This window comes from Lissotriton helveticus, chromosome 11, assembly GCF_964261635.1.
Source record: "Lissotriton helveticus chromosome 11, aLisHel1.1, whole genome shotgun sequence".
Taxonomy (NCBI): Eukaryota; Metazoa; Chordata; class Amphibia; order Caudata; family Salamandridae; genus Lissotriton; species Lissotriton helveticus.
The window spans coordinates 359902540-359929070 of NC_136072.1; the positions used below are offsets into that span (position 1 = coordinate 359902540).

The following is a 26531-nucleotide window of genomic DNA, read 5'->3' on the forward strand; positions in this document are numbered from 1 at the left end:
CTGAGTGTTCCAACGCATAAATTGGAACAGGGGTGATGAGAGGTCGGGTGAGGAGGATACCACAACCTGTGATATATACCCCATACCCAAACATACATCCAAAAACCTAGATTCAGCGATCCGCATAGAAGAGGTGATATCAGCCATTTCTAGGTTAAAAATAGCTGCGTCTCCAGGAACGGACGGCTTCCCGGCCGCTTTTTACAAAACATTTTGTGTGGAGCTGGCTCGCTTTTTAACTTGGCTGTTTAACTCTTTTCTTGACACGGGGGAAGTAATGCCTTCGATGTCGGAAGCATCGATTTCAGTCATTTTGACGCCTGGGATAGACGGCAGAGAGTGCGGGTTCTACCGAACCATTTCACTTCTTAACATCGATGCGAAGTTATTCGCGGGCATTTTAGCCTTGCGCATTACCCCCTTAAGGTCGACATAGTAGACCCCGATCAATCAGGTTTCATACCTACTAGACAGGGGGGAGACAACTCTAAAAGACTGCTGCACCTCATCGATCTTGTGCGTCGCTCGAGGAAGCAGGCCTTCCTGCTCTCTATCGGTGTGGAGAAGCCCTTCAATCGCGTCAACTTGGGATACTTGCTTGCAGCGCTGCGGAGGGATGGCTTTGGAGACAACTTTATATGTTGGATTCAGTGCCTATACGCTGCCCCCAAGGCTTCTGTGCGAGTTAATGGATGCAGGTCGACCCACTTCCCTGTCAACCGGGGAACGAGCCAGGGCTGTCCCCTATCCCCGCTTTTATTTGTGCTCTATATGGAGCCGTTTGGCCAGCAGATTCGGTCAAATCCTGACATAGTAGGTCTAAAATTTGGGTCGGATGTGCATAAAATCAGCATGTAAGCCGTCAACGTGATCCTTTCGCTTACTCAGCTCCGGCTAAATCTGCAGACTCTGACCAGCGAACTTACAGCCTTTGGGAATGTCTCTGGGTTTAAGGTCAATTTTGCAAAGTCACAGAGTCTCAACATCTCGGTTTCTACGAGCGAGATGCTGGACTTGCAGCAAGATTTTGCATTCCACTGGGCGCTTATAGACATTACCTACTTAGGCTGACTTCGACCTTTGACAAGACGGTATCCCTCAATTACACAATATTATTGGATCAAACGACCAAGGCGCTGGACGCCTGGTCGCGTCTTAAGCGGGCATGGTACGGGAGAATAGCTGCGGTGAAAATGACGGTGCTACCACACATCCTCTACATCTTCCAGATGTTGCTGCTGTCTCCGCCACCGGGTACAATCAAAAAACTACAATCGCTTATTACTAAGTTCGTATGGGAGGGCAAGAAGCCTTGCTTCTTACTAAAACACATTACTTCCAAGAAAGCACAGGGAGGGGTAGGTCTCCCGCTGGTAGGCGCTTACTACCAAGCAGCATGCCTGTGCTATCTCGTTAAGTGGAATAGGCCCCTGTCCAGTAAACACTGGAATTTCATGGACCAATCCGTAGCGGAAATGAATATCTGACGGAAACTGTGGCTACCCCGCAAACAGAGCTTGGGGACTACATTCGTCACCCGTCACCTCACCAACGGTTAGGGTATGGGATCGGTTGGCAGTGTCGAAAGGCTGGACAACATTCCCCTCACCCATGTCCCCCATTGTGGACAATTCCGATTTCCCATCGGGACAGGCGTCTCCGGTATTTCATCGTTGAAGGGAAGAGAGGTGCAAGAGAGTGGGCTCCCTTTTTGACACCGAAGGATTAAACCCCTTTGTCCAATTGAGCAAAGACTATGGCTTACTAGCTACTGATGCATTCCACTACCGACAAGTCGCACACGGGGTTACGCAATCCGCTAACTTTGCCCAAATGTCCCGACCCCTTACTATGTTTCAAAAATGGTTGGTGTGCAAAAATTATGATCGTAGGCTCATCTCTGAGCTATATGCTATGATTATTACACGTCCGAAGGGACACCGTACAAAGGTGCAAGTGCGGTGGGAGACTGACCTGGGGAGGCCCTTATCGTCCAAGGAATGGGACCATATAGTATATAGAACACATCACACTGCATACAGCACAGCGTGGGCAGAATCTGCCTATGAAGTGGTTGAATACTGGTATTACACACCGGCTTGTGTGCATTGCTGGGATAAGAACAAGACAGACCTCTGCTGGCAGGGCGGTGGCTCAACGGGCACTTTAGTTCACTTACTCTGGCATTGCCTCAAATTGGTGCGCTACTGTAAAGCGGTTATTGAAATTAATTCAGCATTTCACATCACATTGCTGCGTTCCCCAGAATACACGCTGCTGGGTCTCTCCCATTCTAAATCATTCTCACTGAAGTCTTTGAGGGGCATAAAAATAACAATAGGGGAGAGAGAGAAGATGTGGATTCGTACTCCCTGGTCAGACTTTCAAAAACAAATGGAATCCACTAGTGGGTGGGAGTGGTCCCTACAATGGTGGGGAGCACTAAGTGTTTTTAAAATACCCCTCCCACACCAACAGGACCCTTGGTGTCATGCTTCATCATTGGGGTCTTCGCACCCCTCTAGGGGATGCGGTGTGCTACTACCTACGTCTACGAGGGAGCACTTATACACTGACTATGTGTGGTGTGTGTAGGGTTGTGGTGATCAGTGAGTAGTGGGGTTTGAAATGATATGAGTGATGGTTAAAAAGTACCTGGCTCGCGGGGTAGCGCAAAAAAGTTTTAATGGGCCCCCGAGCTGGTACTGCTAAAAACGGTGTGTTGTGAGGTTCTTATGTATTGCAATGTACATTTACCTCATGTGTGCGTCAGTCTTTGAGGGGTAGACAGATCACAATGGAACTGCTAGCGGCGCAACAGGTCATTCTAGCACAATGGGGGTCGCCGTCGCTGCCTGAATCAATCGACTTGATACACCGTCTTTGGCAGCAATTGGCCATGGAGCACCTTTCGCTCAGTGTAGAAGGGAAGGGGAGCGAGTTTGCGAAGTTGTGGGCAACTTATTTACAGATACTCACCAAAAATATGAGGGAAGTGACTTGTCCTAAATATTTGCAGATTCTCAAGCTCATACCACTAGAGCCTCCCGGTTCCATCCGAAGACTGGAGTTAGGTAATGCCCCGGTATTCCACTGAGTAGACAACGAGTCCTGAGTACAATTGTTGGAACTGATGCGGAGAAAGTGTGGGTGGGGCGGGTGAGGGTGGGCTGGGTTGTTCAAAATGTTTTGTTTGTTTCCTTTCTAAAATGTGGTTGTCACTGACGGGTGAACCAATTTATAACCTATACTTGAAATTTGCCGCTGGGTCGACATCCGGGTTGTAGACCTGAACGCTATGTATTTCTGTTCACACCACGCTCTGCCGGCATCCTGATGTAGGCAGCATAGCTGTGTATATACCTCCTGGATACCACGCAATAAAAACGATTGATTCTAAACTAAACGTTTTAAGTTTTACCAGTTTGATTCAAGCAAGGTGTGCCACAATTTTTTCATAAGTGAGACTGTTAGTGCTCTAGTTGTTCATTAGAACACTCTGGGAGGCTGCAGTACAATCAACTGACAGTCTGCTCTTGTTGGAAGTACATTAATTACTGAGAATGACAGACTTCATTTTCATATGGTTGAGAAAGGTAGTGTGAATTTGCAGAAAATGTACTCTTATTTTAGCTTCTGGACCACCTTCCATAACCTCTATGAGAAAGTCATGAGAAACAAGTTTAAAACATGATTCATGAAATCCCAGCAGAAGGGCAGCATTTTTAACAGGGCAAAATCACCTTGGAACATAAACCATTAGTATGGTACCACAAACAAATGATTTGTATTGTAACTAAAGACTGTTATCAATCTTTTCACGAACTTCTTTTGTGACTCTCAAAACCTGCCATTCACTATCAATCAATTGGGTTGGTATAGAGCAACTACTCTCCCGTGAGGGTCTCAAGGCGAGGGGGGGGCTACCCCTTTTTTAAATTCATTTACAGGAAACAGGGACCAAGTCCCTAGGCCTTGTAATGGCTCCCAAAACATAGTGAAACCAACCAATCAGGATTGACTAGTCCCCTTTAAATTGGCCAATCAGTGCACACCTAAACACCACCCGTCCAGATATTTAAAAATATTTTCTCAAAAATACTAAATGGATTTACACCAAATCACAAAATGTACAATCTGCGTACCAAGAACTAGCTTCCTGTCGAATTTGATGTAATTTCGTCCAGCTGTTTTTGCTGTAGCCTTGCCTAAAGAACTCTAGGCAAAATACATGAGGATTTTGTGTTTTAAGACCACACTTTTTTCTCGACCCCCACTTGAAGGATCCCCCTAAAACTTTCCATGCGCAAACTAGTCACAAAGTAGCACCATTTTGTAGAGTTTTGTGGAGATTCCTCAAACAGGGCACAAGTTATTAGCAACAGATAACTTTTTTCCTATGGAACAGCGGACCTAACTAGAACTACCCAGTGGCGACGGGCAGTGGGTATGTGTGTGTGTGTGTGTGTGTGTATATATATATATATATATAAATTGAATGTATCAGGCTGCAAGGCTGCCACCGGTGGTACATGTGTTTTAACCCCCTCAAGTGCGGCATTCCTATTGGGCAACTTTCTGTTTCTACATTCATGTGGCTGGTCCGGCCACGGGAATGCCCCGCCGCTGAACTAAGTGGATCTCAACTGTTCACGCCTTTGAGCAGCGACGAGATTGAGGGGGGCCTGAGCCACCGGCAAATATTGGGAGCGGTGCGGTGCTTTTAGTTTAATTTCCACCTACTTAGGAAATATTTTAAACGGAGTAGTAATGACTTCCACTGGGGTTTGCACGATCGAGCGTGGCAGAAGGAACAGCAACTACCAGAATGCTCTGCCACAGCCTGCATGGGCGGGACTTGAACATTTCAATAAAAGCTGTGCATGTAATCAAGCCACTGTTTCTCCGTTTGTCAGCCAGTGAACAAGGGTGCAGAGACTCTTGAAACGTGTATGGCATCAAACGAAGTTAAATGTATCAGGCTGCAAGGCTGCCACCGGTGGTACGTGTGTTTTAACCCCCTCAAGTGCGGCATTCCTATTGGGCAACTTTCTGTTTCTACATTCATGTGGCTCGTCCGGCCACAGGAATGCCCCGCCGCTGAACTAAGTGGATCTCAGCTGTTCACGCCTTTGAGCAGCGACGAGAGTGAGGGGGGCCTGAGCCACCGGCAAATATTGGGAGCGGTGCGGTACTTTTAGTTTAATTTCCACCTACTTAGGAAATATTTTAAACGGAGTAGTAATGACTTCCACTGGGGTTTGCACGATCGAGTGGTGGCAGAAGGAACGGCAACTACCAGAATGCTCTGCCACAGCCTGCATGGGCGGTACTTGAACATTTCAATAAAATCCGTGCATGTAATCAAGCCACTGTTTCTCCGTTTGTCAGCCAGTGAACAAGGGCGCAGAGACGCTTGAAACGCGTATGGCATCAAAGGAAATTGAATGCATCAGGCTGCAAGGCTGCCACCGGTGGTACGTGTGTTTTAACCCCCTCAAGTGCGGCATTCCTATTGGGAAACTTTCTGTTTATATATATATATATATATTTATTTATTTTCATTTATTTATTTATTTTTATTTATATTTGTCATCACATCAACACATTTTATATTAGAAATATATAGGTATTATTCTGTTAGAATACAATACGTATTCATAATCATAAATTCCCTCTTACTTCCCGAGTTCCCCTCCCCCTTTTTATATATAGGCATCTTTAGTAAGATATAATACAATAATTGATGATTCTGTTGAAGCATAATAGTTTACTCTTAACATATGTATGATATTTTTCTGCTTACTAAATTGTTATTCATTTTTTACTTTATTTTCTAGTTTTAGTGTGCTTTGCAGATTAATTACCTTTATGATAACTGTGTTCTTACTATTTTCAATGAAGCTTTCGAACTTAAAAAAGCAAGATTTAAATAATGATAAGACTAACTAATCCAATCACAGCAATTTCCAATAACTTTACTTTCAGGCTGACTGGCCTCACCAGGAGTCTAGTTAAAAACCTAACCACCAGAGTCCGTTTTGCCCGTCAGTCCAGTCTTCCATTTTCTCCATCTTCCTCCTCCTCCATCTTCTCCGCTTCTTCACGGTTCAGCAGCTTCTTGAAGACATGAAACTCTTCTGGATTGGATAATGCAACCTTGGACAAAAACAGATCTTCTGATACATTGATCAACTCCTTTAACTTTGGGTTGCAAATCTGTGTTTGCCCCTTTTTGTCTGGGGTTTGATATCGTCCAAGGCGCTCCAAGAAAGAGTGCCGATATTTTAGCTCAGACAGACTGAAGCCGAAAAGTCTAGACTTCACTACCTCTTGCTGCTGGACACCAAGCCGAAAGTGAGCATACTGAGAATGGAGACGAAAGAAGGAGACAGAAAAAAAAACATCAGATGGTTGGTTAACAGTCAGTTGGATCCTTAACATAACAGAATGGATCAGATGACTCTAAACAGGAATAGGTTTTAAAAAAAAATTTGATTAACAAAATAACTCGCATACATGCCAATCTTCTCAGGACAAGGGCCTAAATATTTGGTGAAAGGAATCTTCATATTTCTGATATGAACTCTTGTCACTGATGAATCACAGAAATGTTGAATGCACATAGCACCTACCACAAAAATAAATCCTAGTGACAATGTTAAATACAGCAGTGACGCATCAAACTGTGGTGAGGAGAGGAAACATTAAGGTATCTAATGACAAGGGACGCAATATTATTTTTGGGGGAAAAAGTATGCATGGACATTTAATCCCTCTCGCCAAAGCGCTGGCATCTCCTGCTGGTCTTAGGTAGGAGACAAACGGAATGGTAAGAAGGATGGTTGTCTCAGTATGAACAATAACGGCCTACCTAAATTAGCATCAACAGAGGATAAGGGCTAACACTTTATAAATAGTTTTAACAGTAGAAAGAAATATACAGCACACCCTTATATTTATCTCAAGAGTCCAAAGCTATGTATAGGACAAATTAGATGGCTTCATGTGTGATACGCCAATGATCATACACTGTTTCTTTTTACACTAGTAAATAATCCAATTCCTTCAATTGTATTGAAAAAGCAGAGTCCATATCACTGGATTTTCCTCAAAGACGTTATTCTTTTTTATTGTTCTATGTATAAATAGTTTCGTTACTAGATTTAGGATTAGTACATTGCCATAAAACAGTATTTTTCGTGGGGGAGTACATCTGCGTCTACCTGCAGGTACTTTAGACTGTAGGCACCATTTTCAATACAGCATTTTAATGTTAAGTTGATTTTAAGTTTGTATGTTTTACATTCTACATCAGGCTATTATTAGTGTTAACAGCCAATCTCATAAATGCATCTTTATTAGCAATACAGCCATTGTATCAGTGAAAGCACAAAGAACAAGCGATCCATGGCCTCGTGTCATGCTCTTTTCATGTGCCTGGGGCATGTGTACACTTATTTCAGAGCCAGTCTCCTCCTCACCTGAAACTTGTACTCCAGCTCATCTGGCTGCTCTTTCAGGATCCCAGGACAGGTCCGCACAATCTCTGCTAACTGCTGTGCCGAAAAAAGGCAACGCTCTTTCAGGCAGCGCACCACAGCATCTGCATGCTTTCGAGAGACCATAAGAACACAGGGGAAATGAGCGATAACTTGCTGAAGACTTCCTAGAAGGAGAACAGTGAAAACGAATAGTATTAGGGTAATATTAAAGAAGGGAGAATTGCCACCAACAGTACTGTCATTTAACACCAAAATGCAGAACTACCACAGTGAAATTAGCTCTAAAATTATACACCTTAAAGTAACGTTAAAAAACATGTGATGTATAGTTCAGTAATTAAGGAACAAGATCACACTGTATCCTTTAACTGACATGAACTTTGAAAACCACTGGTAAGCGAGTCATGTCAACCACCAAATCCATTAAGTAATAGGAAGGCCATAATGACAGCTTTTTTGGTGAATGGGGCCCCATGAAAAGAAAAAGCCAAAGTGCTACGAATTCTAAGCACAAAAGGGCAAGAGAAAGCGAGGGAAGGTGTTATGTATATATTTTACATATACATATATATTACATAAGGCACAGTAGTGGTTATATAGTTAAGGTTAGGTTTGAGTTTCCGCTGAAAATTTATATTTTGTTTTAATATTTTTGTTTTCATCTTAGCGTTGTTAAATGAATTTGCACGAAACTTTGAAAACAAGGTTCCTCCACAGTGTGTTCACTATGCGCAGATCTGTCAAGTAGTGGTAAAAAAAAACAAGCACTGCTAAATGCACTAGGTTGTGCCTATGTGATTAATAATAAGCTGTTTTTTGTTCCAGCAACAGAACCAAGCTTTTGGACTGTGGCCCTCCCACTGACAATCGCATACCTGCTCACCCTCTTAACGTTATAATGCAGCGCTATACAGAACAATACAATGTGATCTGGGAGGCTGCCAACATGGAGACACTGGAAGAGCAAGGTCAACAATTTCCGTTTCTGTCCCTCTTTAACTCATTCTCCACTGATCAGCATCTCGTAGACAATTGACATGACGGCATGGCTGGTATTTAGCCATTGCATTACCTTTGCTAACTACTGTAACTACACAATGAGCAGTGTGCAAAATATTAACACTGCAAGCTTTCCTAGTATATCTACTGCTAGCACTGTCGACAATGAGCAGTGTGCAAAATATTAACACTGCAAGCTTTCCTAGTATATCTACTGCTAGCACTGTCGACAATGAGCAGTGTGCAAAATATTAATACTGCATGCCTGGTGGGGCATATCTACTGTTAGCCCAGCTGACAATGAGCATTGTGCATATATTAATACTGTAAGTCTGGGGTATAGCTACTGCTAGCATTGCTGACAATAAGCAGTCTGCAAGTATTAATACTGCAAACCCTCGGACTATATCCACTGTTAGCACTGCGGAAAATGAGCAGTCTGCTAAATGAAAGCACTGCAGGTTTTGAGCAGTATAGCCACTGCTAACTATAAACAATATACCTATTGTAAACACTATAAGTCCTGAGCAGTACACTGAATGCTTATACCCTTTACCCACTTCTGCTACTGCTAGCATATAAGAGAATAGCCACTGCATATACCGTAATGCCTTGAAAACACCTGCCGACCCTCACCCTGCACCTTAATGACATATGTAGACACCCTCCCTTACAGTTTGAAAGCCTCCGTCCAACCATCCTCATACGCCCCAAATCGCCTTCTTTTGTGAAGGAGTGGTTCACGTTTGAAGATTTGTCTCACTGCAAGGGAGCGCGGAAGGCAGAGGGTGGAATTAATAAACAATGTCCTCCGTGTTTCCATGGTGATTTCAATGTTTGCTGGAACCAAAGCAATTATGCAAGTAATCAACAGGACCCAACTGTGGTTGATAATGAACCAGCTCAGACCCCGCGGCTCAGCATTGTGTTGAAGCTTCCAGTAAGGAAAGCTTATGGTGTCAGTGCGCTTTATAAATTTCACTTAAGACAAGATAAGGAAAGTCTGCGGGCTCTGCAGAGCCGGCAACAGCTGCAAAAAAAAAAAAAAACAGCCTTCTGAGCTGAAAATGATGCATGTAACCTGCGACACAACGAATGGAAGGATAGACGCTTTTTTATCGGAGATAATATATTTTCTTTTAAATGAATAAGTACTCCTTGTTGACTAGTGGATCTCGCCCGCTGACTGAGAGGACAAAGTTTCAGCCCACTGCTAGATAGAACAACGGGCCTTGAAGAGTAGAGAAAGAAACGGTACCTCAATTGTGTAGGAGAGTCTGCTTCCTATGGTTACCCCCACTTTTTGCTGTGCTTCACTGGTTTTTCGACTTTAGTATGGCTGTGGCCCTGCTGATCAGGCCCACAGCCTAGCTGTACTCTCTCTAAATTGATGCCATGTACTTTAGGTGCATACCAGATTGGTTACTGGGTCGCCCTTGTGAGCCCCTGTATAGTGTACCCTAGGTACCCAGGGCATAGGTGCACCCTAGGCCTACCAGGGGTTGCAGCATGTATTATGCCACCTCTGGTTAGCTTTCCAAACTGACACCAAAGGCTGTGCAAAATAACTTTCGGGGCATTCTTGACTTCACCTGTGGGTCTTGCTGGTTCCTGGAGGGTCTCGACCAGACGCTGCTGCCCGGCTCTGTCTTTGTCCTCCCGCCGCCGCACATGCCATCGCGGGCGCAGTGAGGAGGACTACGGCATCCAGACTCCTCAGCGGCTGACGCCTCCCTTGCCAATTACCGTGCCCGGAGGCGCTTTTAATTCCGCTTGCCTCCGGTGGAGCGGGTTGTGCAAAATAACTTTCGGGGCATTCTTGACTTCACCTGTGGGTCTTGCTGGTTCCTGGAGGGTCTCGACCCGACGCTGCTGCCCGGCTCTGTCTTTGTCCTCCCGCCGCCGCACATGCCATCGCGGCCGCAGTGAGGAGGACTACAGCATCCAGACTCCTCAGCGGCTGAGGCCGCCCTTGCCAATTACCGCGCCCGGAGGCGCTTTAAATTCCGCTTGCCTCCCGCGTCGCGGGACGAGCCGGGCGAACCCCGGGCAAAGGGCGGGCAGTCTGTGGCCGTCCGGGGCAGGAGGAGGCAGGGCAGGGCCACCCCACTGACACTGGATCCCGGAATAGCGGCTCATTACATGTAAGAACTCTGGTATTGACTCTGGTTTATGGACCCGTATTGAGAATCCATTGTTTGTTCGAAAAACTACTAGTCCACTGCTCTTATTACAGACTTTATCTTGACATACCGATCTACAAGTGAAATGAATCGTCGCACAAGTAGTGGAGGAAATCCCTGGGGGGTGGGTCAGTTCAAGGGACTCTTAACCAGTTTATTACAAGGGCAGCAAAAGTTCTGGAAAGAGAAATGTCCCTAACCGAGTGGAGGGAATCCTTAGAACTATTACAAAATAAACATTCCTCCCTGGGTCTTATTCAACATGCCACTACCCCCGATTCCAATGGAACGGAAAGGGTCGTAGATAGAGATCTTGGTATCCCATTGCAACTACAAGATAACGACGTACCCACTGACTCTAGTAAGGAGTATGAAACTGACCTCTCCCGTATTGAACCCTCAATGACAACTCTTGTTGAGGGGGCAAGCCAATCCAAAACGGTCTCTTCCATGAAGGTGGATATTTCACTAAAGCCAGGACAGGGCAATAAAAGGAAGCGCAGGGGGACCTGTCAAGTGGGAAGGTGTGCAAAAACGTCTAAAACCACCCTAGGCGTTACGAAGGCTTTAAATTTAAATAATGAAGGTAGGGAAACCCTGCCCTACTGCCCACCTATACCCCCTAATTCACATATAGAACTAATGGGAGCTATGGAACACCTATTGAAATCCCTCTTGCTTCCCCTAGTAGAGAGAGTGAAACGGATCTGTGACCAAATGGAGTCCCTTAAGGAGGTAATTATACCCAATACTAATCAGCTTAATGTCCCGGTCGCTCCCACTCTAAATCTGATTCCATCAGGGCAACTGACAGAGGATACAATGGCTATAACTCAAGCTGCCAAAGATGGAATCACCAGTGGCTCACAAACGAACAAACGGGCCTCTTTGGAAGTGGGCATTGCACCCATAAGAGATAAAGAGGGAAAAGAGGGAGGTTCAGTAGGCTTACCTGTTCCCAAGCCCATACAAGCAGCGAGGGAATACCTCTCGAATACATCTACACGTGGTGCCTTACAACATATAGATCTTCCACCAGAAGCAGCACCATACGTATTAGCCCTGACTGGGGTTCCTGAACTAGCAGTGGGGAAAAAGGAAACTTACCCAGAACTTAAAAACAAGGTGATTTATTGGCTCCGTAACAACCGGCCCCTATCACCTAACTTAGATGGTGAGATATTGCATGTAAGACGACTGGGCTGGCTGGGACAGAGACCAAAGGATAAAAAAGGAGATGTTATCATAATAAATTTCAGGGACCGAAGGATTATCCCACATATGAGGGACTGGTTCCAGGAAAGTGGGGAGGGAGAAATAACAACGCATGATCTTAGCTACTTTTACCCTGTATCACTAGTGGCCAAACCGCAAAGACCATGGAACACATACACAAGAAATCTAGCTGGTAAAGGTTTTAACATCCCAATGTCCAATTGCTTCTCACTCTTGTCAGGGTTAGAAGGGGTAGACTGACTTGCTAGGAGACCAACTGATGAGCCTCTTCCCATAACCCAGGTAGCCATATTAGAGGTCTGCCCAGATGTAGGAGATAGAGTTAAGGGAGATGGCAATACCTCCATTGCACTAAGGGATCAACATCCCGAAACCCAGGTCTCAGAATTATTGGGGGATCACAGGCTTGACCCATGTCGTACTGATCAGCGCGGTGAATCTACCGTCCAAATAAGGGACAAAAACACGCTTGCTAATGCCCCCACTGGCACTCACCTGCAGGCCACCGAGTGTCTACTAAATAATACGTCATCCCATTTAATAGTTTCCTGGAATATTGCAGGTATTAAGAGTAAACTATCGTCTTTAGACTGGCTAGCATTTATTGTCCTTTATACGGTCATCCTATTCCAGGAAACTATGCAGGTGGCCCCTCAGTTTAGGCAGGGTTATTTGAACTTCTTTGTTCCCGCAATTCAAACTACAAGAGGTAGGCCAATGGGGGGCTTAACCATTTGGGTCAAGCAGGATGACAGTTACATGGTTACTCAGATTGACTCTGGTTGTAACGACATTCTCATTATAAGGCTAGAATCTCCAAATGCCAGAGATCTGTACATCATTAATGTATACGCGAGGGGAAAACCGGGTGGCAAACAGTCAGAGGTAGTCTCCAAGCTGGAATTCCATCTGGATAAGCTCAGTGGTAAAGGACATTTCCTAATAGCAGGAGATTTTAACTGTTGTTTCGAGCCCCTGGACCAAGACGATATTAACTTAGCCAAGGAGGAAGACAGTGCATGGGGCATCCCGCAACTGAACATCCCCCCGATAAAGCGCTGGACCCAGGCAGCACTCCAGCTCAAAGCTCTATGCCTAGAACAGGGGTTGCGTGCAGTTAATGGTAGGACTAGCGCAGACAAAGAAGGAGCACCAACTTTTGACAATGGGGTACGTACTAGTAGAATAGATTATATAATGGTAAACTTAGAGTTTTGGGAATCTATTCATGATATGTCCATTATCAAAAGAGTAGAGAGTGACCATAACCCCTTAAGTCTAACTTTGGACCTGAACGGTGCATGGCACACAGACCCCAAACAAATAACTATTGACCTAGTCCAAACTAATGATCAACGGAGGGTGAAATGGTCCGAATGTTTATTGAAAGAGGAACACATCACAGTTAGGGGGAAATAGCCGAAACGGCATCCATCAAGCTTCAGGAATGATTACAAAATCAAGCCTCCCTGTCCAAGGCTGCTCCTATTCATTTAACACTTTTTAACAATCTTAAAAGATTTTTTATTAAGGAGGTGATAGGATTCAGACATAATACTAAAAACCACAAACCAGTTTCCTGGTATGATAAGAGCTGTAGGGTCACTTATAAAACACTTGCTGCAGCAGTAAAATCGAAAAATAGGGATGCAATCCAAGACACAAAGCTTAAGTATAAGAATGCCCAGCGAGAAGCGAAAAAATCCAGGGGTGAAAAATATTGGCAGGAACTATATGATGCCAGTAAAACTAGAAATATGGCAGGCTTTTGGGACCTGGTAAAATGGGGCAAGGGCTGCCCCAGAGCTAAACCAGAAAAAAATGTCTCTCCCGAAATGTGAGTGAAGTACTTTAAGAAGCAGTTTGCCTGCCAGGACTTGGATATTGGGATATCTCCCATAATCGTTCCTGCCAATGCTTCTCAAACTCCCCTACAGTTCAGTCAAAAGGAGGTAGAGTACCTCCTAAAAACTGTCCCGAAAGGCAGAGCGCCAGGTCTGGATACCACACCAGCGGACCTCTTCATCTACTGGAAAGATGTATGGGCAAAGTATATAATGCACTTAGCAAATGCAATTGCCAAAGGCTCCCCAATCCCAGATACCTGGAAAGGAGCGGAGGTAATCCCTATTTTTAAGAAAGGTGAGCGCTCCGATCCCGCAAATTACAGGCCAATCAGCCTAATAGACTGCATTCAAAAGGTGGTGGCCAGGCTAGTCCTATCGAGGATCCAAAGCTGGATTGATGAGGTTGATGCCTTGTCACCTCTACAAGCTGGGTTACGTGCACATACAAGCACGGTGGACCAGGTTTTTAGATTTGTCACTATTTATTGGAGGTCGGTAGTTCTAGGAGGGGGCACACTATACGCTGCATTCGTCGACCTAAAATCGGCCTTCGATTTAGGGCCCCGAAAGAAGTTTATTATTATTTATTTAGAGTATTTTGGTATCGCGCACAGATACCCCAACGGGGTGTCCCGGCGCTCCTGTGTGATTACATGCTGGCTGAGATGTTTATTTAAAGAAAGAGATGATCAGCAGAACAGGTAAGTTTTTAGGGCTCTCCGGAAGGGTTGTTCATCCTGGATCAACCGGATGGCATTTGGTAGCTTATTCCAGAGGGCCGAAGTCAACACTGGGAATGTTTTCCCGCCTGAGCGAGTCTTCCTGAATCTGGGCACAGTAAGGAGATTTTTTGAGGAGGAGCGTAGAGTCCTAGTGTTGTTATAAGGAATCAAGCAGGTGGAAAGATAAGCAGAGCCCTTGCCTCTCAACGCCCGATGAGCCAATACCAAAGCTTTGAATTCTGCCCTTTTGTGTATCGGTAGCCAGTGAAGTTCACGACGGTGGGGAGAAATGTTCTCACGTAAGGGAATACCACCAACCAGTCGGACCGCAGCGTTCTGGACTGTCTGGAGGCGATGACAAAGACCCATGGACATGCCAGTATAGAGGCCGTTGGCGTAGTCCAGGTGCGAAGTAATTAACGCCTGTACTACGATCTTCCTGGTGTTACTGGGCAGAAAATGGATGAACTTTTTTACCATTCTAATCTTGGCGAGACATGCTGCGGAGACTGTATGAACTTGATGGTGGAGGGTGAGATTGGAGTCCCATCTAACTCCTACATTTTTCACAGAATCTTTAGGGAGAGGGGGGGACACTCAAATCGAGAGGCCACCAGATGTTGGGGTCAAGCGGAGTCGGCTGGTGGAAAAAGAGAACCTCAGTTTTTCCTGCATTCAGCCTTAGGAAATTATTGTCCATCCACTGGGCAATTGTGCGGAGGCAGTTTTTTAGGGGATCAAAGGTTGTGGGGGTGATACTGTTAAATGAAAACAAAAGCTGGATATCATCAGCATAAGAGGTGACCTTTATACCAGTTTGAGCGATGATATCAAAAAGGGGTGAGAAATAAACATGAAATAAAGGGGGCTCAGCGAGGAGCCCTGAGGGACTCCCCACCGAAGCGGACGAAATTCTGAGGTAAATGGGGAAGTGAACACTGCCTGGGTCCGGTTGGACAAAAAAGATGAAATCCATTTTAAGGCCGTACCCTGGATACCCTTCGATTGGAGGCGTTCGAGGAGAAGGGGGTGGGAGACGGTGTTGAATGCTGCTGACAAGTCCAGCAGCACCAACACCGCTCTTGATCCCTCGTCCATCCTCCATCGTACTGCATCTGACATCTCAATTAGTGCAGACTCAGTACTGTATCCTGGCCTAAAGCCATGCTGAGAATCATGGTAAGCACCTGATGTTTCTAGAAAACCCGCTAATTGTTGTTGAGCGAGTCTTTCGAGTACTTAAGCAGGGGCTGGTAGCAAGGAAATTGGCCTGTAGTTGGAGGGCTCATTTGGGTCAGCACCAGCTTTCTTAATTATAGGGACTAGTCGTGCTTGTTTCCAGGAGTCTGGGAATACTCCCAACTGTAAGGAATCATTCCAGATCCCATTCAGAGTGGGGTTAAGAATGGGGGCTAAGGACTTATATTGCTTAGCGGGCCATGGGTCAAGAGGGGAGCCGGATTTGCTTTTTAGAAGTGCCATAAGAGATTGTTCTAAGGTAATCTCTGCAAAGTCGGAGAACGTACACTCTGGGCCAAGGGCAGGGGGATTGATGGAGCTTTTATTTACGTGAGTATTGCTGGGGAAGGAATCATAGATAGTGGCTATTTTGTTCTTGAAAAAAACAGAAAGGTTATCACAAAGACTCTGTGACACCACTGGAGGTCGTTTTAAAGCTAGGGGATCCGTAAAAGATCTGACTGTCTCAAATATTTCCCTAGATGAGCTTTGTGAGCGATTGATTTTTTCTTCAAGAAAAATTCTTTTATGTTCGATGATCTTCTTCCTGTAGTTTTTTAAAGCAGACTTATAGAGGGATTTGCGGTCAGGTGAGAAGGTGATTCTCCAACGTCTCTCAAGGCGTTTACATTCCGATTTAAGCTTTCGAAGATCATTGGAGTACCATGGGGCCGATGGGGCAGAGCGATAAGTTTTTATGGGCCTGACTGGGGCAATAAGGTTGATTACCGAGGTGATCCGATCATTAAAGTTAGTCAGGCGAGTATCGAGATCTGAACTCATATCTGAAAGGTCAATGGGTTGGAGATGAGATACAAGGTTGTCAGGAGAGATCTTGCTCCAATTTGTGCCCTGTTGCTTGACCGGACAGATGTGTCGGTTTATGCAGTGGCAAGAAAATGAGAAAGGGACAAGCAGGTGATCCGACCAAATTACTGGAACAGGAACAAAAGCGGCTAAGCCGTCCAGGTTGGTACAAATCAGATCGAGGGTGTGGCCCGCTTTATGAGTAGGGCATCTAATAAGTTGGTTCAGTCCGCCATCTGCTAAAGTGGACAGAAAATTAAGGGAGGTAGTGTCCAAGGTATTGTCAACGTGGAGATTAAAATACCCAAGGAGAGTAAAATTGGCATATCGCAGTGAAGCTTGTAGGACGTAATCTAGGAATGCAGGGAGATGAGATAATTTAGAGTTGGGGGGTCGATAAACCAGGAAACCCGAAAAGGTAAAATTAGGCGAAATTTTAATGCAAAAAGGGAGCGCTTCAATGCATTCCAATTGGTTGTAGGGATAAGAAGAAATGGTCCAGTGGGCTCTGTATATAATGGCCACTCCGCCCCCAGGATGTGGGCTCTGTCTATTAGCACATAATATACTATAACCTGAAGGAATAGCTAAGTGTAACGCAGGATTAGTATCATCTCCTAACCAGGTCTCGGTGAGAAACAACAGATCCCATTTGTCCTCTTCCAAGGTGTGGAATAAATCAAGAGAATGTTTTACTAGGGACCGACAGTTAAGCAGGCCAGCTTTTAATCGTGCCTGAAACAGGGGTTTCTGCAGGAGGAGGCAGTTATGCTTTAGGTCGCCGGGTTGATCTGAAGAGCATTTTATGAGGGGAAAAGGAGGGTTGACAGCTTTGGGTGTAATCGATGGTAAAATACAATGTCGAGGCCTCAGGGATTTAAGCATGGCACTTTCATAAATCAGAGGGGAGGGAATGCTATGCATAGCAATACCTGCGTCTGTGGTCGCTGTCCGGTCGTGGACGGGCGCAGACGGGCAGGACTCTGGCACGACTCCGGCGCAGGTCCGGCGCAGGTCCGGCGCGTCCGCTGCACGGAGGCATAGTCTTCCGTTTTTGCAGTGGCCAATCGGGTGCCTTCGAAGGCTACCCCACTCCAAGATGGCCACGGGAGTAAATCCGATCACCCAAGACAGCGCTAACTCAGCGTTAAGATCGGCTGAGGAGAGTGCGAGTCTTGGTGACAGTGGAAACAATTTTCTAACAGGCGAGCAGCAAGGCGGGCGAGGGGAGAATGAAACCACCGCTTTCTAGTCAAGCGGAGGGAATAATATCTAAATACAAATAAGCTTTGTATTCAGCTGAAACAAGTGAAATTTAAAACGCTGCAAGAACAGCTAGTAAAAACGTGCAAATTAAGGTTTAACAAACACAAAATACAGCGACCTCCCGGCTCACGCCTCAGGAGGGAATGTCAGTCACACAGGTTAGAGAACCAATGCAGCGCTGTCCTTTTATAGTTGCCAATCGGGTGCCTTCGAAGGCTACCCCACTCCAAGATGGCCGCGGGAGTAAATCCGATCACCCAAGACAGCGCTAACTCAGTGTTAAGATCGGCTGAGGAGAGTGAGAGTCTTGGTGACGGTGGAAACAATTTTCTAACAGGCGAGCAGCAAGGGGGGCGAGGGGAAGTTGTGGCAGGTCCTCCAGGAACAAGGCATTCCACTTGAACTACTTGCGTTTTTAGTTAAACTTCATGATAACAATTATGCCCAGGTCTGGTGGGGCCAACAAGGACAGGTGACAGATAGGTTCCCAATTTTGAAAGGCGTAAGACAAGGATGTGTCCTGGCCCCAACATTGTTCTCTCTGTACATCAACAGGGTTATCGACTACTACAAGGACTTTCCAACTGACGCTCCGAAGCTTAGTGGTGTGTCAATACCCCTGCTGATGTTTGCAGATGACACCCTTTTGATTTCTAAGACCCAACAGGGCCTCCAGAGAGCAATTGGGCGTTTTGAGACCTTCTGTGATGACTATGGCCTTGTTATCAATGTGTCTAAAACGAACTTCATGGTAATGCATAGACATAAGCATGTGACAGGTAGAGTAATAATGAATGGGGAGTCACTTGAGCAAACCCAATCATTCACATACTTGGGCATTACACTAGGCTCAAGTCTTGAATGGAAACCACATATTAACCAACTGGTAACTAGACATGCCCAGTTGGCGGGAGTGCTTTTAAGGGAATTGCGCTCCTCGGCTACCCAACCCATAGCTCCGGCACTTAAAATCTATGACACTAAAATTCGAGCATTTGTGCTGTATGGGGCAGAACTGTGGGGGTCATGTAATATTTCTGCTTTTGCAATTGCCCAAAACAAATTTGTTAGAGGTCTAGTGAGGTTACCTCCATCTACCCCATTATTACCTTTAGATATAGACCTGGGTTGTCAGAGGACAGAGGATGTAGCGCAATTCAGACCTATAGCATCCTGGCGGAGGATTTGGGTCACCCCAGAACTCTCCCACTATGCCCAGGCACTCCTCGAGGTTAGGGACATGGACACGGCCAATCGAATAAAATGGTTCCGAGACTCCAAGGCCATCTATATTGCTATGGGCCTTGGTGATCTATGGGAAAATCCCGCACAAAATATTTTTCCCACACGCAAGATTCTTAAGGAACTGTATTGGTCGATGGTCTCTCTACGAGACTTTCAAAGATGTATTGTGCCCTCATTACAATGTGAGTTTCTGGAGCTTTAACACCTACCAGCATATGAACCCTATTGTGACCTTATTACAATCCCTGAGGACAGGAAACGGTTCCATCAATACAGGGTGGGCACTTTGCCAATTAATATCTTTACAGGCAAATGGTCCACTGGTGGAGGTGTTATGTGCCCCTTCTGCATTACACAAACGGAAAGCCTTGCTCACATCTTGTTTATTTGCCCGGTGTATAAAATCCCACGATTAAGGTGGATTAGGCCGATCTGCCTCCAGAAAGGCATACAAAAAGGCACAGAGGCCCTTAGGGTCTTCAAAACGGACAGCTCTGAAAGTGTAATAATTACTGTGTCTAAGTTCCTTAGCTGGATGTGGGCAATATGCAGGAATAAACTGAATCCAGCAGTTGTTCCCACTGTCTAGGTAATTTGTATATTCATGAAATAATGTTTTGTACATAAGGTTTCCCTCTGATAAATTTTTGTAAATATTGTTCCTTTTAATTCTTTTTAATGTATTTCAATATATTTCTGATTTTAAGTGAAAATGTTATCTAATCAAAGATAAGGAACAGCCCGAGGACAGATTTGGATAGAAGTTCTATTGTGAAAAGTCCACTCTTTTTGTTCGACTATCTGGACTCGATGATGTATACTTGCTCCTCTAAATCTTTTTTTTTTTAATTATTGTTTTTTTTTTTTAATATGTCTGTTTTTTATGACATGAAGTCGAAATAAAGACTAATTGAATTGAATTGACACCAAAGGTCTGCACCTGCATGTGATCAAGGCCTCGTTAGGCCGAAACGCGTAATGGCGGAATGGTGTAGAGCAAATTAAATAATTCACAAGAACAAAAACAGGGTTTGCCTCGTCTCTTCAAGCTGCAAAACTGCCGCAAGACGTCTGTTTACCTTATATATATATATATATATATATATATATATATATATATATATATATATATATATATATATACACACACATATTGACCTATTACTCACTCCTATGGCAGGCCTTGACAATCCTGGAGGCAGAGTGCTTGGTTTTGTGTGAGAGGGTGCCCTAGCATGAGCTGAGTCTCTCTGCTGCTTACCCATACCCTATACACATATATATATATATATATATATACACACACACACACACACACACACACATATATATACATATATATATATATATATATATATATATATATATATATATATATATATATATATATATATATATATATAACCTACTGGCGATAGCCAGTAGGTATATATAGTTAGGATTGTTTTCCATAGGGAAATCGCAACATTCTATTGGGAATAACTTTGGCGCCGGTTGAGGAATCTTCCTGAAATTTTCCTTAACTTTGCCTCGCGGCGCTCCGGTCCTTCCCTGAAAGTTTGGGGGGATCCGTCAAGCGGGGGCCGAGATAAAAGGGGGGTCCCTAAACGTGTTTTCCCCATGTTAATTTCCATAGGGCGGTTGGACTCACTTTTAGCCCGAACGGCTGAATGGTTTTCCACCAAACTTGGCAAAATTGTAGGGACTGGTAGCCCGATGTGCCTTTGCTATGTCTCAAGATATATGCTCCAGTGGTTTTTACGAAAATTAACTTTGAAAAAATATATATTGGGCTACATTGGGCTATATATATGTTAGAGCCCAAATGTAGCCCAATGTAGCCCAAAGATGGCCACCAGAGACAAAAAAAAACAAATGTAGCCCAAATATCAGCCAGATGTAGCCCAACTATAGCCCAATGACAGAATGTCCCAGAGTGTTCTAAATAACAACTAGAGCGCTAACAGTCTTACTTATGACAAAAGTACGGCACACCTAAATTCACTGAAAAAAACATAGGTATAGTTAGGATTGTTTTCCATAGGGAAATCGCAACATTCTATTGGGAATAACTTTGGCGCCGGTTGAGGAATCTTCCTGAAATTTTCCTTAACTTTGCCTCGCGGCGTTCCGGTCCTTCCCTGAAAGTTTGGGGGGGATCCGTCAAGCGGGGGCCGAGATAAAAGGGGGGTCCCAAAACGTGTTTTCCCCATGTTCATTTCCATAGGGCGGTTGGACTCACTTTTAGCCCTAACGGCTGAATGGTTTTCCACCAAACTTGGCAAAATTGTAGGGACTGGTAGCCCGATGTGCCTTTTCTATGTCTCAAGATATATGCTCCAGTGGTTTTTACGAAAATTAACTTTGAAAAAATATATATTGGGCTACATTGGGCTATATATATGTTAGAGCCCAAATGTAGCCCAATGTAGCCCAAAGATGGCCACCAGAGACAAAAAAAAACAAATGTAGCCCAAATATCAGCCAGATGTAGCCCAACTATAGCCCAGTGACAGAATGTCCCAGAGTGTTCTAAAGAACAACTAGAGCGCTAACAGTCTTACTTATGACAAAAGTATGGCACACCTAAATTCACTGAAAAAAACATAGGTTTCAGGCTTTATATAGTTAGGAATTAGGCACAAGAAAGCAGAAAAACAAACATGTAGAACAGAAAAAGGGGGCAGGGTAGAAACACCCTGACCCCTTAGGGCTGCTCAGGTGGTCCCACTAGGATATTAATATATTTAAACGTTATCCGCTAATAGAATTAGCATTTAAAAAACCTTTGAAATTCACTGAAAAAACCATAGGTTTCAGGCCTTATATAATTAGGAATTAGCATTTAAAAAACCTTTGCAATTCACTGAAAAAAACCATAGGTTTCAGGCCTTATATAGTTAGGAATTAGCATTTAAAAAACCTTGCGAATTCACTGAAAAAACCATAGGTTTCAGGCCTTATATAGTTAGGAATTAGCATTTAAAAAACCTTTGAAATTCACTGAAAAAACCATAGGTTTCAGGCCTTATATAATTAGTTATAGATTCCTTACCTTAGAATAGATACCCCAGCAATACCAACCTCAGAGGTGGGTCTGCAAACCAAGTTCACACCAGAAAGTCCTGGAGAACAGTACGGCCAAAGAAGCTGTCTCTCCGGACTTTGCTGTCCAGCCAGTAGTGTTTTGTGAACTTGTGCAGAGCTGCCCACTGGCTGGTGGACAGAAGTAATTGAGAGGGACTCCCCGTCCCAAAGTAGTGGTAGGGCCCGTCGCCCTGGTGGAATGGGCGCGCAGTCCCACTGGAGACTCCTTCTTTGCCAATGAGTAGCAAGCTTTAATGCACAAAACGATCCACCTAGAGAAGGTCTGTTTGTGCAGAACCTGACCTTTTTTGGCACCCACGTAGCCCACAACAAGCAGGTCATCCACCCGGAATTGCTTAGCGTAATCCAAATAAAATAAAAGCGCACATTTTGGATCCAGACAATGGAGCCTCTCTTCCTCCTTAGAAGGATGCGAAGGCGGAAAGAAGGTGGGCAAAGTGATGGTTTGACCAATGTGGAAAGAAGTAACCACCTTGCAAAGAAAAGAAGGGCTGGTTCTCAGGGCAACCTTGTCCAGATGAAGGATAAACAGCCAGAAAAGGAGGTTTTGAAGAAAGTGCTTGTAGCTCACTCACCCAGTGAGCAGAGGTGATGGCAACCAGAAAAGCAGACTTTAGAGTAAGAAGTCTGAGAGGACAGTTATGAAGAGGTTCACAGGGAGCGCACATAAGGGAGGAAAGAGCAAAGTTCAAGTCCATCTGAGGCATTATGAAGGGAACAGGAGGAAAAAGATGAGTAATGCCCTTAAGGAAGCGATTTACAACAGAGGACTTGAAAAGAGAAGGCTGATCAGGAAGCCTAAGAAAGGCTGAAATGGCTGAGAGGTAGCCCTTCAGAGTGCCCAGAGCAGAGCCCTGTTGGGCCAAAAGACAGGGGGAACAAGAAAACCTCAGAAAGAGGGGCAGAAAGGAGATACACAGCCTTTGCTGTGCACCATGCCACAAATTTGTTCCATTTGTAGGCGTATACTGTCTTAGTGGAGGGACGGCCTGGCTGCCAAGAAACATCACAGACTTCGGGAGGAAGGTCAAAGGCTGTCAACTGTTGCCGCTCAATCTCCACGTAAGGAGGTGGAGGCTGGACAGGTTTGGGTGAAGGACTGTCCCCTGCTGCTGCAACAGAAGATCCTCCTGAAGAAGCAGTTTAATCGGAAGATTGATGGCCATGTGCAATAGCTTGGGATACCAGACTCTTCTAGCACAATTCTGAGACACAAGGATAACTTGGGCCTGGTCGCGCTTGATCTTCAGCACTCTGGGCAGAAGTGGTATAGGCGGAAAGGCATATAGAAGACCAGTACTCCACTCACTGTGAAAAGCGCCGCCTAGCGAGTTCCGCCTTGGAAATTCCATAGTGCAGAATTGCAGACATTGCGCATTCACTTCGATGGCGAATAGATCTTACCAAGGCTCTTCCTATTGCTGAAAGAGACCTGCGTCACCTCCGAGTGAAGACGCCATTCGTGATCCATCATGCACCTACGGCTCAGCTAGTCTGCCCTGGCGTTCAGTGAACCTGCCAGGCGTTGCAACCACCAAGGATAGGCCCTGATGTTCCAGCCATGTCCAGAGACAGAGGGCCTCTTGACATAGGGCCCATGACCCCACCGTGCCCTGTTTGTTGCAGTACCACATGGCGGTTTTGTTGTCCGTGAACACCTGCACTAACTACTCTTCCCCAGACAGAGGGAAGGAATGCCTTGAGTGCAAGATGAATGGCCCAGAGCTCCAGCAGGTTGATATGCAGCACAGACTCCGCCGGAGACCAAAGGCCTCTAATCTCCGCCTCTCCCATGTGGCCCTCCCACGCTAGGAGTGATGCATTCGTCACCACCGTGTACTCCGGTTGGGGAAGGGAGAGGGATCTGCCATTGACCCAGTCCTGGTTCGTTAGCCACCACTGCAATTGACGTGCAGTGCCCTCCGAGATCTGAACGCAATTGGACAGATTTCCCTGATGCTGTGCCCAATGGAGCGTCAGGTCCCACTACAGAGCCCGCATATGCTACCTTTCATGATCTACTGGCAGGATGCAGGAGGACATGAGGCCCAGAATCCTTAGGGTCATTCTGACCAAAAACCGGGATAACGGCGGAAAGATCTGAATCATAGCCTGAATATCCTGGACTCGCTGCTCAGGAGAATAACCCGAAACTGCGTTGTGTCCAGAAGCGCTCCGATGAAAAGGAGCTTCTGAGAGGGAATCAGGTGTGACTTCAGCACGTTGATGGTTAACCCCAGCGAATGCAGGAGGTCGGCTGTAGTCTGGAGGTGGAAGATGACTGTTCGGGCAGTTCGGGCTGGACTGTTCCCATGAGGCACAGGGTCAGACTGATTTGCATATAGCCATGTCTGAACTGGGGTGGCAGAGTGGGCTAAAGAACGGTGATGGATCAAACCCAGATCTTTTGACTGGGTGTGAGTGTTTAATTGGTTCTGATGCTCCGTCCATCACCACCCCCTTTTGTACCGCGGTGGAAGATGACTGCCTGGGGCGAGCCCACCTTCAACAGCCAGTCGTTTAAATAGGGGAAGACTAGAACCCCTGATCTGCGCAGATGAGCTGCGACCACCGCCATCACTTTTGTGAACACCTGAGGGGTGATGGTTAGGCAAAAGGGGAGCACGTTAAACTGAAAGTGCTTGTGGCCTACCGTGAACGTCAGGTAACGCCGGGAGGCCGGCAGGATGGAGATGTGAAAATAAGCATCCTGCAAGTCCAAGGCTACCATCCAGTCTTCAGGGTCAGGGGCAGACAGGACCAGAGCTAGCATCAACATTTTGAACTTCTCCTTGCGGAGGAAGTGGTTGACTTTCCTGAGATCCAAGATAGGACGCAGGACTTTGTTTCTTCGTGGGCACCAGAAAGTAATAGGAATAGCAACCACGACCTACTTCTGGGGTAGGAACTCACTCAATGGCTCCCTTGGCCAAGAGAGCCGAAACTCCCTGATGGAGAAGGGCCTGATGATCCTCCTAAATGCGATGTTGCTGAGGTGGTATGGATGGAGGGGCAGTCTCAAAGGGAGGGAGTAGCCCATTTGGACTATCTGCAAAACCCACCTGTCCAACATGATGGTGCGTCAGTGAGGGAGATGATGGCGAACCCTGCTGCCCACTGGTGATTGGCGGCCCTGAAAGGTCGGACTAGGAGGGTTTGGAGGCTGCTGCAGAGGGGGAGGTGGTGGACTGGCCCGTTCACTGGTCACCAGACCGACGGCGGTGGGTCCCACGTCCCAGGCCGTGCAAGACTGAACAGCTTGCACCGGTCTGTGGCTCTGGGCTGAATGTGGTGGGGGACCCCTTCCGTAGCCACGAAAGGGGTAAAAAGCAGACCGCACAGGGCGGGTGGTGGAGAGGCCCAAGGACTAAGCTGTAGCCCGAGAGTCCTTGAAGAGCTCTAGCGCATTGTCTGCCTTGTCGCCGACCAGGTGATGCCATCAAAGGGCATGTCTCTAAGGGTAGCTCGGACATCTCCTGAAAAACCGGTCGACCTCAGCTAGGTGTAGCGTTGAAGGGCTACCAACATTGAAATCGTCCTGCCTATTAAGTCAGTGGTGTCGAGCCCACAGCGAATGGTAGACCTGGCTGCATCTCTCCCGAAGGCAACTGCATGGGAGAGTCCGGCCCGGGCCTCCTCCGGGCAGTGTGTCAGCACCTGTGCCACCGTATCCCACACCGAGTGGGTGTAACGGCCCAACAGACATGTGGTGTTTACCGACCGCAGTCCCAAGCTCGAGGAAGAAAACATCATCTTCCCAAGATGGTCCAGCTTTTTGGATTCTCTATAAGGTGGAGCGGTAGGGAATGCGCCTTTGAACGTCGAGGCTTGGACCACCAAGCTCTCAGGAGAAGGGTGTTGGCAGAGGAAAGATGGGACGCCCAGAGCCGGGCGGGGGCATCGGTCGATCATCTTATCCGCAAGAGCCCCCGTGTTGGGCCTGGACTAGGTGCCCAAAAGCATGTCAGTGAGGGCTTCATTAAACGGCAGCATGGGCTGCGAAGAGCTCGCTGCCGGTTGGAGCACCTCTGTCAGGAGGTTAGTCCTGACCCCCACCATAGGTAGCTTTAGGTTGAGAGCCTCGGCTGTCCTACCCAATACCACTGTGTAAGAAGCTTCCTCCTCCGTAGCCACGGTAGGAGGAGACAAAATGCCACGGTCTGGTGAAGTATCCAGGCACCCCCCAACTCCTCTCGCCAGTCTGGATCATATTCAAACTGGTCAGTCAAAGGGTCTCCAGACCCCTCCCAGTCCTCCTCACCCTCCTCTGGTTGCCAATCTGGCTGAAAAGAACCAGGGTGGAACAGGGGTACAAAAATAACCTTCGACGCAGGATCCGGTGTCGGTCGACGTCGGTCCGGCTCGGTGTCCATG

At 46.1% G+C, this 26531-nt stretch overlaps 1 protein-coding gene across 4 annotated transcripts in view; it reads right to left on the minus strand.

The window, feature by feature from the left end:
* Positions 1-5753: 5753 nt before the first annotated feature.
* The window catches only part of MTERF4 (mitochondrial transcription termination factor 4), a 221688-nt gene continuing 200910 nt past the window's right edge, over positions 5754-26531 (minus strand). For all 4 annotated transcript variants that reach the window (XM_078665784.1, XM_078665785.1, XM_078665783.1 and 1 more), the window contains 2 exons: positions 7485-7669; positions 5754-6366 (listed from right to left, as the gene is read on the minus strand). In XM_078665784.1, coding sequence (XP_078521910.1) covers positions 6049-6366; positions 7485-7669 — 503 coding nt within the window. In that variant the 3' untranslated portion in view covers positions 5754-6048. The remainder of the gene's footprint in view (positions 6367-7484; positions 7670-26531) is intronic.